The 20669-nt window shown below is 35.8% G+C and overlaps 1 protein-coding gene across 2 annotated transcripts in view; it reads right to left on the reverse strand.

The window, feature by feature from the left end:
* Positions 1–2221: 2221 nt before the first annotated feature.
* Positions 2222–20669, reverse strand: part of LOC124153632 (putative fatty acyl-CoA reductase CG5065) — a 95057-nt gene continuing 76609 nt past the window's right edge. For both annotated transcript variants that reach the window (XM_046526924.1, XM_046526925.1), the window contains exons 6-10: positions 19824–19933; positions 12397–12589; positions 7288–7587; positions 5586–5843; positions 2222–3732 (exon numbers count right to left, since the gene is read on the reverse strand). In XM_046526924.1, the coding sequence (XP_046382880.1) occupies positions 3660–3732; positions 5586–5843; positions 7288–7587; positions 12397–12589; positions 19824–19933 (934 nt within the window). In that variant the 3' untranslated portion in view covers positions 2222–3659. The remainder of the gene's footprint in view (positions 3733–5585; positions 5844–7287; positions 7588–12396; positions 12590–19823; positions 19934–20669) is intronic.

The raw sequence follows: 20669 nt of genomic DNA on the forward strand, positions 1-20669 counted from the left end.
GACATTTATTTTAGCGGACATGAACCAATCCCACAGCCGCCAGGTTGGATCAGCCAGGAATTGAACTGAGAGCCCCCGAGCCAGGGGCATTCTATAGATCCTGATTTGCACCATTAAGTAAGAGTGGAGGGGAGGAAGGGAAGAGAGAAGCCCGGTGTCAGCATCTTCACTAATGCTGAATTAATTTTTTTTATGATTAGAAATATGCTTAGTCATATACATACCTGATTTTTGGTGGAAACACCTTCCATTAAGAAGACACATGTTTGCTTATAAGGAACGATGGATTTTAACTTTCAGCATTACCCAAACCAAATATTTATGAATCTTATTTAATTAAACTATATACTGCAGTTTACCGATATGCACAAATTGACAGAAAAAAATAGCAATATGGACAACCCGCATCCTCCCAAGCTCCCCCAAAACACACTTCTGTGACTGTGTAAATGGCTAGGTAATTCATTATCCTCAACATCCAAATTATTGACTGGTTTGTTATATCTATGATTTCAAATAATCCTGAAAACTGATTATTTAAAATTATGGATGACCTAATAAAAAACAAGACTATCCAAAGCCATACAGACCATGAGATAATGTCTAATGAGTCAGTCACTCACAGAAACATTGGTAATGATGGATAACCTAACTTTTACAGAAATCCAAGAGCTATTAAAAATAAGGCAAAAAGCTTAATGCCTCTTTTGATGGCGTGGGGGGTGGGGATAAATCAGTCTCTTCTGAATGAACCTTAAAATATACATCATAATATGCCCATCTTCATCAAAAATGGCGAAACATCTTTGACCTAGATCAATCAGAACTTGGTTCTTGGGAAATCCTGATAACCAGTCATGACAGGCAATGCCCAACTACAAACTTATATGTAATTCTCTGATGTATTTGGTGTGTGTGTGTGTGTGTTAATGGGAGAGTTGGCCTACATTCATACTTGCATATTTTACGTGCTGATTGTTAGTAGGCTACCTATCATATAATGGAGGAGGGACATGGTTAATCCATATCCCGCGGCCTACGTTCTGCAAAATTCTTCATTCTACACCAAGGATTACGAGATTTCTCGACATTATGTGGCATGACATTATTTAACAGTCACATAAATTTAAAAGAAAAAATATTTCTAGACCATGTTGCATAGTAACCAAAAGTCCTTTCATATGACACCTATCATGAGTGAGATCTTCAGCCAATTCAAGACAACTTTGAGACATTTTTAGAGCATTTTGAGATCAAAATTGAGAAGATTCAAGCAGTAATTTTATCTCACTTGAACGTCAAAAAGTCAAGACTTTAATGGCTCCAGTTAGCTGATACTCATCCCATTAAACAACCACAGAACTTTCTTTATACCGAGTTATTATTTTAATGAACTTCATGACTATCATGATCCTGGTAACCTTTTCTATCCATCCTTCTATTTTGCAATAATATACCATTGCATCGCAACTACTTTACCTACACTTTTATAAACCTACCAAGTTTCAAATCATGGTACATTCAGTCCTTAACAGGATTACCAATCCTTAACCCCATCATGAGTCAGGGCAGTGGCATAGCCAAGGGGGAGGTCCGGGGGGTCCGGACCCCCCCAAAACATAAAAACACAATTACTTTGCTTTATATAAGAAAAAATATTGAAAATTAATAAATTTACAATAGATTTCTTTGTCAAATGAAATTTTTTAGATCATGAAGAGTATTAATATTAGCTTAAAACCCTCTACTGAGAATGTACTCTGTTTTTTTTTATTTTCCACTAATTTTGGACCCCCCCCCAAACGAAATTCCTGGCTACGTCAGTGAGCCATGGAGTTTATATCCCAACAACATCATTCAATGGCTCTGATGTGATGGTATTGCAGGATGATCAGAGGTCTTTTGTGACATGCTACTGACACCTTTGAGAAATTTCTATGCGATACCTAATTTTCCATTCTGCACAATCACCAGTTCCACATATTTTCCTTGAATGCCTCCCTCTAACTGCCTGCCATATATCTGGAGATACCTGAGCAAATAAATAAGTGAACAACATTTTCAAGTTTTTAATTGATGTTAACCTTCCTTCAGGGTAAACACAACACCCTAAACAACATTAGTACATTTGAACAGCAGCAAACAAAAAACTGACTGCAAAACTGAAGACTCAAATGAATGCCAGAAACAGAGGAAAGAGAAATGACAGAACTCACATGGATGTTTTTCAATCCTGTATTTCCAAAGATAAGTGACAATTTTTGCGACATATTTGAGTAATTTTGGTGATTATGCCTGCTGGTATAGTCAGTTATGATTTTATTTAAAGCACTTACTTCTTGGCCCCATCAAATATGATTCCTTTTTATCAAAAATTAGCCAGTTTATATCTTCAAACAATAATTAGAAACTATTTTACCTAAAAATATATAGGTTAATCAAGAAATATTCATATATTTTTGAATACAAAAGCTGCTATTGCCACACCAATGATCTTCAAATAATGTTGCAAAATAAATATAGTTCCATAAAATATGGATGCAGATGTTTAAAAAAACCCAATCGAATTCCAAAAATTAGCAGGAAAGGTAGTTGACACCATATTGCAGGCATAACTCTTCAGCTTAGGTGACTGGATCAAATATTTGCATCCATCATTACCAAAGGAAGTGAAGAAAATAAAAAACTTTATATATTGGGTAACTTGTAAAATTTTAACAAAATATATCTCACTCGCAACATTTTGTTCACATATTGATAAATCCAAGCATACACACACAAAAGCATATCTTTTAAATAATGATTATGAGGTAAAGTACATCTTTAGGATCAGTGGTGGAATTATCTAGCAATGAGCTCTGAGACAAGGAATGTTACTGGATCCCACTGCTGATAAATCAAATATATATTCAAATCATAGCCATTGAGGAGTACATTTGCTCATTAATACTCTGGATTAATTTTCTATTCAATAGATAGTATAAATTGTAATGCAATATAATTGTTAAAACAATTGGCTGGCCTATTATAACAAACAGACTAACAAGTACATACTTCATTATTCCAAAGAAAGTACACACAATGGGACCAAAATAATTAAGCAGCAAAGGGTATCCAGTTATCAGAACACAAATTATATGGGACTCATGCCCTTGGGTTCAAACTTCTTTCCACCACTGTTTAGGATTAACTTATGATGATTATGCATTCAATAACAACACTTTAGACTTGCGAAGGCAAAATAGATTCATGCTCCGCTATGATCTCAACAAATTTCTCTGCAAGATTCTCCCAGGGAATGGAAAACTATAATATGATGCTGTTGAACACCACATATATTCTTCAAATAAATAATATGAAAGTGACCTAACTTCGGGGAAAATTCAACAATCCATTGGGATCGATACAATGATCAATGAAAAAAAAGAAACTCACATGACCCTGAAGACAATGCAGTTTTACAATGGAAACCAATATCAGTGATAAAACATTTGAACTGATAATTTAAAAAAATGGAAATCAATTACAGGAAAAGTGTTTTCACTCAAGTATGAAGCCATCTGTTGCTTAAAGTAACCATACAACATTTTCATTCCTTCTCCTCTGAGCTTGTACAAATTACAACAGCACAAAATAATAATTCTAGGTAAAACTTATAATCACCTAAATATGATTGACCTCAATATTAGAAACACTGTCAGAAGTTGTACCACTCTGTGTAGCCAGTAAAGTCTGAAATAAAGGAAATCATTGGATTAATGAAACCAAAAAGACTTGTCAGTTTTTCCATGTCCATTGATTGTAAATATCAATGTACCTACATACATACTGTTGAATATAAACTCCCATATTTTTCTTCAATGAATCGATTTTCAATGTATCTGTATACATTTTATGATTCTGATTTGTTTGCCACAACATCTTAAATCTGATTTGATCTGATTTGTTTGCTAACATGCTAAATTTGCTAAATAGGTAAGCTTTATCAAGCATTCAACATTCAAAACTATGATGTGCTAATCAATATATAGAGTCCTAGCAATTGGTAGGCTCATTAAGTTTGAGCTCTAAACAAGAAATTGTGTAAAGGAATTGTCAGCATGGATCAGAACCAGCCCTATAAGAAAAGTTGAATTTTTCTCCTCCAAAAACATCGACACTTGTTCATTGCATGTCGATTTCAATGAATGCATTAGTAATTTCAATATTTTTGCAATCAACTTTTTTCGACAAAACATTTTTTTAGTTTTCCTACCAAGCGATAAATAGGCCAAAATGCATTGTATGATCTGTATAAACTGGGATATAGTTTATAAGAGACTTCATAACCAGCAGAGATTAATATCTTCCCTCTAATAAATTGTTATTGCTTGATAAAAACTGCCTTTGATATCATTTGTAATAAATTGCATGCTCTAACAATATTGCATAAATCAGAGCATAGATGATTTCCAGTCTAGAAAAGTTTCACTAATAGTCTCTCAATCTTTTAGCTTTGTGAGTGAAATATAAATTAAGCAGGAGCATATATGACGAGCTGAAGCTGAAGAGGAAATATACAGAGAAATATATACAGTGATTCCTCGTTCTACATCACCCTGTTTAACGTCAGTTCACCAAAATGTCACAAAAATTTTGAGATCGTCATTCGCTTATCGCACCTTTGCTTCGCGATAACGTCAAGTCTTCTAAATTTCGCTCGAGAAAAAAGGCAAAGCGGCAAGCGTTGTAGGTTGTTCGTTTTGTGGGCAGTAATACAGTCATTCTATACAAAGTGTAAAACGATGTGTTTTAATGTTAATTGCGACTACGGTTTTAGCAAATTTTCCACAAAATGAATTCTTAGGTAGGTGCACAAGGTTTTACTTGACATAATAGTTTTCAGGAACCTAAAAAGTGATTTTAAGGCATTTTTCTGTGTAGAACTCGGAATTTTTGTCATCACTTTTTTCACCGTGTTCACAATAATTTTGGTTCCTGTAACTGCGACGATGTTTCAGTGATGATGATGTCCAGGCGACGCTCGCCTGGGCGACCACCATAGCGAAGCAGATAAGCAAATGCGGGAAGATACAAAAATGGAGAAGGATTTATGTCACTCCTGCTATTGTCATCGTTGAAGACAGGAACTCGTATTTATGCCATAGTTTGGCATTCACATCTAAAAGAATGCCCCCCAGATATGATGCGCTAAAAATTTTTCCCGTAGGAATTGTGAGGTCTAGGAGCCGATATTAACTTTTTACATTGTTTCTCATGGGATATTATGTTTCGATTAACGTCATTTCGTTTATCGTCACATTTTTCAGGAACGGTAAGTGACGTTAAAAGAGGAATCACTGTATATGTAGCATTATGGAAGTAATTGCCATCAGTATGATGACTAAGGTTAGAACTATCTCATGTCGTCTCCATGTCATCATTCACAGGTTAAGGGAAGGTAGCATTCAGCCAGGGAGAATTTTCAATTCACTTATGCCATTCCTCCATCTGACAGATAAACAGCTGACACTGTAGCCTAATTAAGATAATGCTGGCTTATTTTCCTTGCATCTATATTAAAAATTAAATTATCAATAACTCACCTGTTCAGTTTCTTGCAAGATTTTGGAATCGTTTCTGGAGGGTCCTTCAAGACAAACCTACGAATCCCAAGGACATATGTGCGAACATATTCATTCCAGTCAAATCCAGAGATATCAATTGGAAAAGTTTTTGCATCTTCAATGGCCAAGCGATGGTGGACTCCTTGCATTCCTTTCCCCTCAAAGTCCCACTCATGAAGAGAGAAAAATTCTCCAGTTTTTGCAGCCATTTGAAACCTTCGGCAGATCTTGACCATTCTTTAAAGAAAAATAGACACACAATTAAACTTCCAATACAGATTAAAAGTTATAGACCTAAATATGTACTTCCAAGCATAGAAAACATTAAAAATTTAGAAACCAACCTTATGTGAGTAATATCATAAGTATTCCAAAGATGAGATTAAGAATTAGGTGATCAAAAGAAGCATCATCAAAGAGAAGAAACTTGATTAGACAGGGCATAGGGTCTATCGTGAAGGTTGTCTTAGATAATGAAACAGTCGCTAAGTATCAATCAAATAAAGCAGCAAGCAAGAAGGTGCACTTAACTTATTGGTGCACATTGGCTTCTACGTATAAGGCCAAGGTGTCTCAAATCAAATGATTCCCCTCCCCCTCATCAAGAAACTCATTGGACGATTGTTTTTTATGTATAAATTTGTTTTTTTTATTGCTAACGAAATTACACGTAGCATTTATTTAACTTCTGTATCATGTGGGGGAAAAACGAATTCCAATATCTATCCATTTGCCAAAATATATCTCTTAATTTTTCCTTTCTGTCACACCTGGAAATGTAGTGGGGTTCTAATATGGCGTTTCTAATATTCCATGTCACTCTTAAAGAAAGCAGGATAGGCTTATATTGCTAGAGCATTCTCAATTTCTCAAGCAATATAAGCCTATCCCGCAGCCTGCAAGTCTCGTTAAACAACTGTGAAATGGTTTCCATACAACTGTAGCAATTTTTGACAAATTCACACAGCTTTCCTTTGTATTTTATTAAGTTTACAGATTAAGCAGACAGCCATGGAGAAAGTTACGACTGTCCAGGAAAGTCATGATATTGTCATCGACATTATGTTCGAGTATATAGCCTATAATCAATGTTGATGAAATTGATTGATATTTCCCTGGGTATTGTCTGTTTCCCTTTATGAATATTGGTGTAAGGTTTACGGTTTCGCAGTCTATTGGTATTTTCCCTTCAGGCAGTGACTTCTTGAATATTATCTCTAAGAATGGTGCAATCTGTAGGGTTAACTCCTTGAGGACACTCGTTGGTACTCCCTTTGGACCCAGAGATTTACTATTTTTTATCGATTGTAGCTGCTTAGTTATGCTATCTCATTTAATGATTTATTTCAACATTGAATTCCTGACACTGCCTCTCTGCATCATCCATAAATTCTCCATCCAATGAGGTAGCAGAAGCTATCAGATCTCTACCTTTAATGAGTTCTATTTTCACTCTACCAATTACACTTTTTTAGAGAATAGATCTGGGTATAAATGAATTGAATGGTAAGATATGGTAACCAAAATCTCCAGAAAAAAAAACAAGCTTTAAAAGATTTTAAGAAGCCTACCATTAAAAGAATGTCCAAGTCAATTTTTTCATCACAAATATTTTTTAATATAATATATTAGTAATTATATAAAGTATATTAGTAATAATATAATATATTAGTGCACTTACATTGGTTTTGCACCTTGCACCCTCAGAACCATGTCCACAAGGTATGCTGGTAACAGGTGAAGTAAATATTCACAAATGACATGAACAACTCTATTAGTCCGGAAAGTGAATCCTGGATACCACTGAACATATCTTGTTGGAGAATTTTTAACATGTTTCAATGTAAGACGTCCATAATGGTCCCAATGTATAGGTTTGCCACTGCCTGAAGAGGTACAGTTGTAGACACAAACAGTGGAGGCAGGGTTGATGGGTCCAGTGCTTGAGTCTCCCTCAAGTCCCACATTGTTGTTCTTTGGCCTGAAAAGAAGTGAAATGAAAATTATTGCAAACCTCTCCTTTATCTAAAGATACACATCATTAACATTTTTCCATTTGTTATGTACTTCTTACAGCACCTGTCATTAACTATGTAATAAAAATGACTTGCTCTGCCTTAATCTCGCTAAAACTTGAGAACGGCTGGACCGATTTGGCTAATTTTGGTTTTAAAAAGTCCAGAGAATATTTAAACCGCGAGGATTTTATTCCACAGGACCCATGACGCCCTGGAATGGGCACTGACCAATTTCCATAGGAAATACAAGTAAAGTTTGCTATTAATGCCTGCAGACATTTTTTCTTTTGCACATTTAAATTAATGATAAAGATTGCATACAGTTGAAACAAATACCATTAGAAAGAAAAATAGATACACAGTCTTATTCTTGCAATTGATTTTCGTTTTCCGCGTGATTTACGGTGAATTTTGAAAAAACATTCATAAAAATGTTGAAATTTTAGCTTTTTTGGCTTGCTATCCCCTTGACGACCATCAGTAACGTTAATTAAGCTTGACATCTCTTTCTAAGTTTATTAATAAAATAAATTGTTTGATTTAGCCACCAATAAGTTCATTACATATTCACGAATTTAGTACACGAAAACATTCTCTGTTTGCTTTTGGCTAATTTCTTTATTAACCATTTATTGTTTATGTTAAGACAGTATTTTGTTTATGTAGTTTCCCAATGCAACACTATTTACTGCAAAGTGAGCAAGAACTTTCTTTTCTTTGATTACATACAATGCTATAAAGGAGAAGACGATCAAACTTAGGTCGTTGAATTCAATCACATGTGCGACGGCCAACAAACTACCTTACGTTAAAAATCCACAGAGGAAAAATCATTCGCCTTGACCAGGATTCAAACCCGAATCCCCCAATTTCCGGTCAAGTGCTTTAGTCAGTTAAGCCACCGAGGCGTCATTCCTCTCTGTGGATATTTGTGGACACAACCGGACTAGGTCTTATGGACTGCTGAGCATATGATGCCACAAGCAGTCCAAATCGTGCGCACAGTGCCACAGCCAGAGAGCAGGCCCAGACTTGGAACACATAGAGGTGTTCGCTCTTGACTAATTTTAACGAACTATGTACCTTGCATTACGCGCTAACCGTACTGATGACCAGCGAGAGACTAATAATAATAATAGCCCAATTGGTAAGGCAGAATTGCATTATAGAGTGGCTGAAAATGAAGCGAATAGGCTCAGAATGCAACGAGTTTGTGAACATCAAACACATTATTATTGGGTCAATAAATCAGTAGCAGTTGTGGAAACGAAAATCTTTTGTCAATATTGTAAGGAGTTAAGATGCAGTGGTGAATCTACTGGATTAAGTTGTGCTGGAAAGTAAAATTGCCGCAATTGGTCCAACTACCAGATCCATTACAGTCATTAGTTTCTGGGATGGGAAATGATTCTAAACAATATTCAAAAATATGACATTTGGCCAACATTCAAAAATATGACATTTGTTTTCAAATAACTTTGCCATCTTTGTTTATTTAATCACCGAAAAAATGTAAAAAAACAGTTTATCAGAAAGCATTGAATTGATGAACTCTATGGTAACTGTGTAGTAATGAATGAAAAATGAAAATATTATATTCATTTAAATTGTATGGAAGTTTTACTTAATAACCAAATTTAATAATACTAGGTCACAAGGGTACTTTATTCCAAACGGTACTTATTTGTTGGCTTAATTATCTATAACACAATGGTTAGATAAATGAGGTTGAACGATGGGATGATCATCAAGTATTTGGACTTTCACAGATATTTTATAACCAAAATTAGCCAAATTGGTTCAACCGTTTTCGAGTTTTAGCTAGCAGAAATAACTGCAATTCATTTACAAGTAGATATGCGAATTTGCAGCTTGAATACATTCCTACCTTGGCCACCACTCCATTTCCCCCTGTGAATACCAATGACCTTAAAGGCTTTAGGGTGGACCCTTTACATGGAAGTCGATTTGGCTGATATCCTATGACGGCAAAAATGACACCTAAAACCATATTGCCCTCAAAAAAGTCATTTCCACTAGCTCCAAACTAGATAAATGATCAAAATTAACTAGTGATGGGTCGGTTCGATTCTTCGATTCCTCGATTCTCAGCCAAGAACCGGAATCGAAAATGAGTACTTGCCAAGGGGAAAAATCGATTCCGATTCCAGTAGTACGAGTACTTCAAACCACAAATTTATAGACGACCGCGTTTCCAACAGTCATTGGAATTTTCGTGCCGCGTAATCGTAATAACAAAACACATTATCTTCTAGGGATGTGTGAGTACTTGAAATTTCGAGTCGAGTCGGTGGTACTCGACTCGAGCGTTTCGAGTAGCATTACAAATGTCTAGTCGAGTAAGTTACGGTTACAGAGCTTTCGAGGCTAGTAGGTCCAGCAATCTGCCTGAAAGGAAAACAGGAAGCGCTATCATGAAACTCGTGTAGTAATACAGTTTTTAAAGCCGATAAGTCATTCTAATGCCTTGGCCTGGTAGTTTCAGCTTGCTGTATTCTCTATAGTTGTCGAAGTGGGCGCCGAATACCTTTACGCCAGCCGCGGCGGCCGATCGTCTTCCGACCCGGCGCACACCGGTCCGAAATCGGAAAAAGCTGGAATGAAGTCAAAAATCTCCTTTTTGGGGATAGAGACTTGAAACTTAGCGTAAATACTCATAAATCATTACCAGATATAGATTTATATGCCATTTTACATAAATATGACCCTTTAGTGATGATACAGTGGCCCAAACATGACCAACTTTTCAAAACCACGCGCGATCTCGTTAATCCTCAAAATTTTTTAAATTTATCCAGGTGGTGTTGCGTTGGTATGATTTTTATGGAATAAAAAATGCAATATTCTTTTCACCTGGTGCTTTGCCTATACTTCCAATGACTTATGAAGATTTTGGCTTTCATCTGTCTGGTTTTACAACGCAAAATGGTCGACCCGTTTTTCACTTGAAATTTGACATAAAGTAGACATTATCTTTCGTTTACGAAAAATATAACTCGGAAAATTTGAACCACAATATAAAGTAGAGATTTCTAAAGAGTACTAAGTAGAAATCTTGGAAAAAAACGTTTGCGACGAAGGAAATAAGAGCGATTTTTCAATCGCGCGTCAAGACTGGGCTACTCATCGCGGAACTCTGGGGCTCGGTAACTGAGGCCGATTTTTCAAATTTTTAAAACTTTAGCCTTGAAAATCGTCATTTAAATCACGGGTAATCGTCTTCTTTGACTTAAAACAGAGGGTGTTAGAAAGTGTTATGTATAGATAGACTTGACCATTTAACGCATTACTCAAGTGAAAATACTAAGGATTGGATATTTTTCGGAACCATCCCACGCATAAGAAATATGGCTCGGGTATTGAAGTGAAGTGAAGAGATTAAGTCGGCATACTTAAGAGAGAGGAAAATAAGCTGTTTCCTCGAAAGGCAACAACCGATACCCTTTTTCCCTTTCCACCTTCGCCGAGGTGAGTCGCGCGGAAAGGGGAGTTTTCACACCACAAGGCATCTTTTAGTCTTTTGTATTACTACGTCCGTCCGATGTGATATTCATTTGTAGTGTTTAGTTTCTTTCTTGAACTTAAAAAACAAGAGTTTTTAAGGTTGATTAAACGACGTGAGAAGTATAGATTTTTTTGGCTCTACAAATCTAAAGCTAAGTTCTTTAGTCCATTAGCTTAGTCACTTGAGTTCCATGAGGACTCAAGATCCATAAATATCGATGATATAGTTTTTAATAAAAATTCCAGTTTCCTAAATCTTGCAATTTTGGTAGGAAAGTACTTGCCCAGTCACACAAGTGTGTAGCAAAAGGCAATATTCTGCAGGCAGTAATACTGTAACATGGAGACATCAAAACCTACTGGCTGAGCATGAGCATGTTGGTTTTTCTGCTTGAGAATTTGAAAGGGCCAAATATTACATGATTCATATCCATAGATAGTATTTAATCTTTATTACAACTGTGAATACGAGTATATACTCAGGGCTCTCCGTTGTAGTTATAAGTGATATTTTTCTTGGAGCCTAAGGTGTCAGAATCGATGGAATCGGTATCGGTAGAATCGGAATCGAAATGTCAGAATCGGAATCGGGATCGGAATCGATAAAATTTTGGAATCGACCCATCACTAAAATTAACCTATGTCATTCAGTTAAGGAGACGAGATAAATTAATTCGTTAAGTCGGCTATTTGGATGCATGATATCTAATGGTTTTGGCTATTGCATAGCAATGGATTTTGACGAATATATGAACAAAGAATAAGATTTGTGGCAAGCAATACTTTTAGTATGCATGAAATGGAAGTAATTTAGTGCATACTTAGCGCAAGTTCACATTTTATAAAGAGAGTTTTAAGGCTATTTCATCAGGCTAAGCAGCATTAGGATGTTCTCCCAAGGAACCAATTTGTGCTATATCAAAAATGTGCTATGCAAGGCAAAAGTGTATTTAGAAAATATTCACTTAATGTAACAGCTAAAAACATCAAATTTGCCATTGCTTTTTCAAAAATTCACTCAAATGCTCATGAATGAAATTTCAGGGTTCCAAGGAATGAATTCCTCTGTGGTACCTAAAGCCAGCATAACAGTTTGATGCATAACAGCATAACATGTAGTATATATGTATTTAGGTTATTCTGGATCCCTTGTATAAAAAATGAAAATGCTGGAATAATAAGGACATTCAAAATAGTCTTAACTATCATTATACTATGACCTTTAAAGAGTGTATGATATCAGTTACCTTTGAGTGGCAGTGTACCAAGCTACAGTAATGAGTGTATTCACAACAACATCAACTGGAATGAGATCCACAATGAGGCGGTCATCACAAATTATGCTCCGGATAGTTCCTCTTCCTATTTCCATCATGATTCCAGTTATACCGCAGACATTATCCACCCATCCTGGGAATGGTTCTTTCCATGCTGCAGTGACTGAAAAATACAAATATATTGCAGATAAAATGACACGTTGAATAACATCCTGAAAGAGGCCTGATTCTCTGACTGACCAAATGTAACCACTAATTCATGCCGCAATATCAACCTTATCTGTTGCTACTGCACAGTTCTGGTCAGTGTAACCACAATACCCACATACATGCTCGCCTTCAATCACTTCAAAACTTAACACACACATGAAATTTTAAAAAAACTTCTCTACCTTAGCTGTCTGCCATCCTGAGACAGTCAAGAGTAGAGGCACTCCTAATGAAAAAATGACCATGTCTTTAGTCAGTTAGATCAAGTTCTGTAGATGAATTGTGATGTTTCTTTCGAATGATCTGCATTTTTTATCTTCTGGGAGTCAAGGTACTGTGCTTGCAATCATCAGATGGGTTTAGAGCAACCAAAGTGTCACAGTGAAAAGTGTTAAATATGCTTCACACTTTCACTGATTTTTATTGGCCATTTTGATGGAAAATGTCGCCATGAGCAGCAGTGGTTTTTCTGCATAACCAATTAGATATGTCTCTATGGATACCATAAAAAATAATAATAAAAATCCTACGGTTGTTTTAAACAAATAAAACGAAGGATGCCTGGTGCGTCTGCCACACACAGCATTGGCAAAGCTATGCAACCCGTATCACATGCGTTATGTATCCCGCTATACAAACATTTTAATCACCCTTAACTTTCATCTAACGTCCATATATTTTGACTTATTTTGCAAAGAGATAGATATATGTATTTTAAAATTTGGAGCATTCGAAGATGACAAAATTTTGATTATTTTTAATGAATTAATATTTTTGGTGTAAAATAATTACAAACTCATAATTTACTCATGGTTTTGGGATAACTTTCAGGGATTATACTGAAAAAACACTGGAATGAAGAGTTCAATTAAAGTCAGGGATAAATTTAAGACTTAGTGATGAAAACTTGTTTCAATAAATTAGCATACTTGAAATTATAAATCATTATTTTGTACAATTTGCAAGAATGGAATATCCTGAAGCATGAGTGTACCCCTTTTTTTATGGGCAATCTGGATAGTAAGGGCTAATATCTTTCTTCACTCTATTTTTGGCACACACTCTGCACTTCTTTCTTCCTTTTCTTTTCATTTCCAAATTATGTGGTGAGTGAATATGTTTGGGGGAACTAATTGAAGACATTGCCTCAGGTTGGACATTTAGCAATGAATTTATTATTTTATCACGGTATTCTAACAAATTTAAGCATTTCCCAGTAAATCTTTGGTATAGAATGAAAGAATGAATCATTATTATCTGAATAAAGTATATTCTCAACTTTAGGTACCAACATAGAGTTTTTGTTTTGCAATGATAAGAAGACAACAATTGATCTGTCTTGTCTATGCCTCCAATACGTTTATTGTAAGCATTCACCATACTGGGCGTAGTTGAAATCCTTCCCCGCATGCCCACAAAATCATATGCATACTCAGACAAAATCATCTTCACATCTCTCTTATCCCTCCATTTCAAAATGCACACCTCCATTATATTGTAGATATCTCCAAAAATCAAGCATATCAATCTATTAAGAAGGCCCTGAGCACCTAGTACTTTCCTGTGGCAGCGTCATACTTGCAATGATATTTTGCAAGAGGGCGTGGATGGATGAGAGTGAAAGGAATGCCTCAACGACACTGCTTTTATGGGCCTTACGTAACGATGTCCACATGAAATGAGACAAAATGTTACCCTTTTATTTCACACATTATTGTGATCGTCTTTGAATTCCCGGTGTTACATTTCCATCATATCGGCATTGAATTTCATTCTCAAGTTCAATACTATTAGATCCTGTGTACAATATTTTATCTTGAAACGGTGGTCGATTTCAGTTTCATGTGTAATGTATACGCAGAGTGGTGATTATATAAATTCCTACCTGTCAGTTAAACAAAGTATTACCCTGTGAAATTGAACCATAATATAATGAGACACTTGTCTATCATACTGTGATTCGGTGTTTTGTGGAACAGCTGATTGATTATTCAGCAACTTTTTTCATTATATTTAAGTAAAATTTGGCAACATTACGGCATATTAACCTAATAAATACGCTATATGGAAGAATCAAAGAAGAGTGCAATGAATTACAATTCATTATTATCGAGGGGCATTACACAATGCCCCTTGATGTGCCTTATGGTGATAACTTCTTAGAGCTAACTTTTTCGGTGTTATGCACGATAAAGGGATATAGAAAATTCTGGCATCGAACCTGTGTCAATAACGCATATTATTTTTCAAGGGATTTATCATCACAAAACGTAATATCTATTATGTTCAAAAGAAGCAACCATGAAAATTGTCCAAACCAATGTGTTCACATATTTTAGCTATCTTCAGATATATCTACACATTTCCACTGTTAACGTACAAATAAACTTAATAAAACACTTTATTTGACAGAAATAATATTCAGAAAAGTTTTGAATGCATACAAGATGCATTTATCTCTGGTTCCGAGTCGATTAAGTTCAGAAAAATGAAAATACTATGAAAATTATGAAAAAATTCAAAGAAAGATGAAAAAGTAGTTAGATAACAAATGAAAGGTGATTCCTAGAAACGACGGCCAATACTGAATAGTACGGAATGTAATACAGCAGCGAGAGGTAATTTGGAGCACCCAAGACGTTCTTGGCTGATTCTGGCGGCATTTGAAAATGGGTGGTAGCAGGACACATGGGTGCATCCTCCGCTCAGGACAATAGTTTGCGCAGGACTCACTGGTGCGTCCACCACGGCAAAAGTGTTAAGAGAAAAATACAGTAGAAGATTGATAATTCGGAAATCTAATTAACTGAATGATCTAAACAATGGAAGGTTTTCTGGAGATTTGTAAAATTTCAATTTTTTCAAGTTGTGTCACCAAAAATACATTTATCTAAATGCTTTAATTGCCGTCTCAGGGCCTGGCTATCTACACACTAATCCCGTGACAGCTTGCCAACTAATGTGTCGTTTACTTCTGCAAAATATTTCTTTACATGACTTGGGATACCTTGATGTTATGGTTTCGTAGATCACAATGCATGGCGTCAATGTACAATATCTATTCCTTGAACTTTCCAGAATAATTACGAGAGGAATGGAAGTGGGTTGTAGTTTACATTGTGCATGCCCTAACCCCAAAATTACTTAAAATCTCTCCGAGGAGATCTGCGCCAACTTATACATTTGTTGAGATCCAACCATCATGAATATAATATCTACCAATTTTTTTCATGTAAATTATCTCATTTTGCTTCAATGAGAATCAAAATTTTGTTTAAAACATGTTTCTTCCAATGCCGTTTTCCCAGCTGAAAGCACTCTTTTCCAATCAGAAGTTCGTTTTTCTTTTAATTCATAGGTGAAATAGCCAGTTGCTTCAAGCTGGGGAGCCTTGCAGTAGTTTTTTTTTATTGGATATGTTAATCCCTTTTTATAAGTAGACGTACCCAAAACATTCTTAACCCATCTTAATGGTGATTGAAATCTGGGATTGAGATAAGAAATTCCATGAAAGGAGCGAAAGGCCATCTTACATTACAATCTAAAGTTGGTTGTTATAACTGAGTCTATAGGCAGGCAACCCCCACCACAAAGCCCACTGCATGAAGGTCCGCTCTCCATATGACTCACTCAGATTAGTAGAAGATTGTTTCTGAAGTTAATGCCATATTAGTTTTTCAAAAATACTCGCGTTCTGCACACTTATAATATTAGCAGTGACTACTAATATTAAATTTAAGTATTAACATTCACAATTGCTTAATATTTATATACCAAAAATTTTTAGAATTCGATCGGGTTTCTCTCATTAACCTCTTCCCTACGCAGGGCGTGATTTCACGGCCTCAATTTTCTGATGCTAAAGATGGAAGGCCGGCTTTTCACGGCTTGAATTTTTCGAAGCAAAAGGCCAAAGGCCGTGTTTTCATGGTTTCGCGGTCAAGCATGCCAAGTGGGTCCCAACAGCCATTAGGGTCCCTCGGCACGAGAGATCCGACCCTTTCCTATTGTCCGTGTGGGGATTACCTCGGCCCATTCCGGCTCTCAGTGTCCCACTCAAGAAAGGTGCTCATGGTCACTTATTTGTTTATAAGGTGGAATAACTAAAAACGTAAATGTTGCATTTTTTGAAAATCAATGCGAGGAATTACATTCTGGATGTTCTGCTGATTGGTTCCAAATTTTTAACGGCATTCTAAAAATATACGTTACTCTGTTAGCAACATTCTAAGTGTACATTTGCGGTGAAATTCGATAGAATATCCGATTTAACTTCTATGAAAAAAAGCCCTCGTAATGTAATAAAATTTGATTCTCTCAGTTCTTTGTCGTGAGCCAAAATTGCAGCGGCTATTTTTAATAACCTCTTACCAACCTTTGAATACAAAGGTATTATAAACGAATTTCACTATAAATACTGATTAATGCATATCCTAAAAATTCGTAAATTTAATGTACCAATAGGGAATGTTTTACGTAGACACATGTTGTTAGAAGCATTCCATACCATTGCAGGAATAAGAACTGCTCTACCCAGGTAATTACTCTCATATTGTAAGTACTCTCATTGGTGTAAGTTTTCTCCTACTGAAATATGTACGTGGAAGATGATAACCTTACTCTTCTCGGAAAAACTCATTTGGCTATGATATAGTGCCGTTTTGCTGAAAACCCTAAAAATAACCGTAGAACTTCGTTTAAAAGTTCTACAGGCATTGCAAAATTAAAAGAATACATTGATGAACTGACATTTAATGTAACAGTAACAATTAAAAAAATTAAAATTGCACTGTCAACAATAAACTGACCGCAAAAGTACGCCAGGTTGGGCTGCCTTCGGGGAAAAGGGTCGAGGATTATATTTGCTCAGTTGCCACGGAAAGGGTCCGGTACCCCGCTAGGAAAGGTCATTAAGGGGAGGAAGTGACTACCTGGTCAGTCCCAAGCCGAAAAAAAAACTCCGTACGGGGCGAAAAAGAAAATCTCAAACCCTTCGTAGAGCCAAAAGCAACTTCCCGCGAAGGAGCTCGGCGCGAAAAGGTTAACCCATTCAAGACAGTGAAGTTCTCGCCTTAGCGTGACTGCTATACTGAGCCCCAAGAGATTCTTCTGTCCCCTCTGAATGTAGCATTTTTGCAGGACATTCGTGAAGAAGGGTCTCGCAGATAATCACACTCTCTCAGCACCAACCTTTTTTGACCCTTCCTAACAGGGACTCTGCATTATCTCGGACTCTGAGGGTAATTGGGTTCCCTTCTTTCGGGGTTTACCCCACCAGCGACATCTGTTCGCATTCAATCATGCTTTGTTTATACAAATTAGCTACATATATGGATAATTATTGCTTGCATGTGCCTTGCAGACTTCCAATTAAAATCCTCATTTTATTCTGAGAATTTTCTAATTTTGAATGAACCTCTACCGTCAGTATTAACTGATTTAATGCATTAACAATTTCCATGTTGACTTTTTTACTGAAATCGAGAAATATGTAAATATTTATGGTAGAATTATGTTTAAAAATTGTAAACGCTGCTCAAAAGACAAAGAATTCAATTCTTAGTTCATATTTTTTGAAAAAGGAACTAATTTTTATTTTGCAAAATGACTGAATAAACAATTGTATGACCGTGGTCCCTTACCGCTAAGAGGGGTATTATAAAACAAGGGGTCCGGTACCTGCTCCCGGTTTTGAGGGCACAGCCTGAGCCCCGCAGTATTGGGTCCTGATACAAAGACATCACACACCCGCGACCGTCATAAAAGGGGGAGAGCTAGGAAACGTATATATAATCGGCATTCGTTCACCTGCGTAGGAAAATCTCAGATGAAAATATACGGCTTTTGTCTCCTGGGTCAAGAAACGTCAAGATGCACGTTTACATTTTTAGTAGGGAAAAGGTTAATTGACCCTTTACTCAACAATGCCTCATTTCCTCTGATGCCAACACATCATTCCGAAGAAAAAACAATTTTTCGGTATAGCAGTGCTGCCAGGTACCTGATCTATTCACCGGAAATATCATTAATCCGCAATATGTTTAATCCCAAGCATTCTGGATCATCAATCTTCTATTGTATACTAATTCAGGCAGGGAATTCAATGACTTGGAGCAACAGAGAAAAGCTTTTTGGTTTCTGTAACTCAATGGAGATCTCTCAGGTAATCAAATGAATGAAGAACTAGGGGTGGGTATGAAAAGCTTTTCCAACAAATCCTCAAAAATTTGACATCACCCAGATAGCAAATAGGATTGCTAGTTTTCAAGTTTTTCTCATGGTCGTATGATAAGGGTTGACATGACCTCAAAAGATATCGGTAAACATTAGTTAAAGTTACTAAATAAGAAAAAAGTGGGTCATTGTGCCAGAGAAGATTTTTTGAAAGGCTGACTTTGCCAAATCATTTTTCACTGAGACAACATCTACTTACCAATGTTATTGGCTTGATTCCCATGGATATTTTGTGATGCATTTTTTGACAATTTCACTGTGTTTTTGAAGTGATTAATAGCCCAAAATTGGCATTTTTTAAAATTAATGACTTGAAAACGCAGTAGCAGCATCAGGTTAAGATTTCCAATTGTTTTTTTACCTATAATTTTTAGAGCGCTGATATATTCACAATATATAAGAAAAAGTATTTCAATACAAGGAGGCTGCTGGAGGCAGGTAACAACAAAATCTTTAGTTCTCCTCTCCAACCAACATTTTGCAAATAAATTCAACTGATTCAGGCCTGTTAAAGTGGATGCTTGACAAACTGAAATAAAAGGTAGTTGCACTTTTCCCCAATTACTTTAATGCATACAACATGTTTCCACTCACAGCAAGCAACATGATGTTTCAAGTGTGATGTACGACACGTTTCGGCTCTGGTCTTTTACCAGATGATGGTTCTGTTTTGCCTAAATGCATCATATGCATTAAATTAATTATGGAACAGTGTAACTAAGTTTTATTTCAATTTTACACATATACCAACAATTAATATACCCTCAAAATAAAGATAGGCCACAAGAATATGCATATAGTATTAGATCCCATATAGAAAATAAGTTACCAATGTTATGAATTAGATAGTGAAGGAGCAGTTTGAAAAATATTAATTATATAAAGTTATATAGTGAAATTATTGGAAAGAAATAGAAACTTGATAAATTTTTAGCTATTTCCAGCCATCTCACCAATTGATGGACGTACTATTGCTGCTGGAAGACCTTGTGCTTCTTCATTCACTATGCTCTCTGCCAATGCTTTGGTAAAAGTATATGTATTAGGATGGCCGCTAATGAACCTTAGGGATAGAAATACAAAATAAAAATCATGGCACAAACAAGAAAAATAATCCATTTCAAATATGTACAGCATACAAATGAATCAAATGAATTATGAAGTGGAAACTAATACAAAATATAATTGATAAGACAAATATTAAATACTGTTGACCAATTTCATGATCAAAAATCAAAATATTCATTGTTAACCCTCCGTCAGTTGCGTCACATTTTTTACTACTATTTGTCGCACGGCATCTCACAGACACCATTAAGCAATGTTTAAAGAGAATACATGCAAGTAGAAATGACTGTTTTATCTATGAAAATTCTATCACCGAATATTTAATTTCTCCTCATATTCTATATCTCATATTTTATACTTCTCACATTTCCTAATGAGTGCAGGATTTGTGGCATATAGTCAGTCCGATGATGCTTTTACTTTGTACTCCTACTTTGTTTTCGACAAATGAGAATAGAGAAGTTTCACGTAACGGATTTTGCTCAGAACTTAGCAAATAATTTTAACCTCAGGTGGATTTATTGATTTTGGAGACATTTCATTTTGAAAACGAATTTAGTTGAACTTGAATCAAAACATTTTCTCCTGTCAGATTGAAAAGCTACTATTCAAGGTAACTACAAAATTGTTGTGTGTATAATTACAGTTAATGTTATCAATCTACATCTACGTCTACACCCTGCAAGTCACCATAAAAATGAGTGGTGGGGAGAAACAGTACCTATATAGTA

The sequence above is a fragment of the Ischnura elegans genome, chromosome 2 (assembly GCF_921293095.1).
Source record: "Ischnura elegans chromosome 2, ioIscEleg1.1, whole genome shotgun sequence".
NCBI lineage: Eukaryota > Metazoa > Arthropoda > Insecta > Odonata > Coenagrionidae > Ischnura > Ischnura elegans.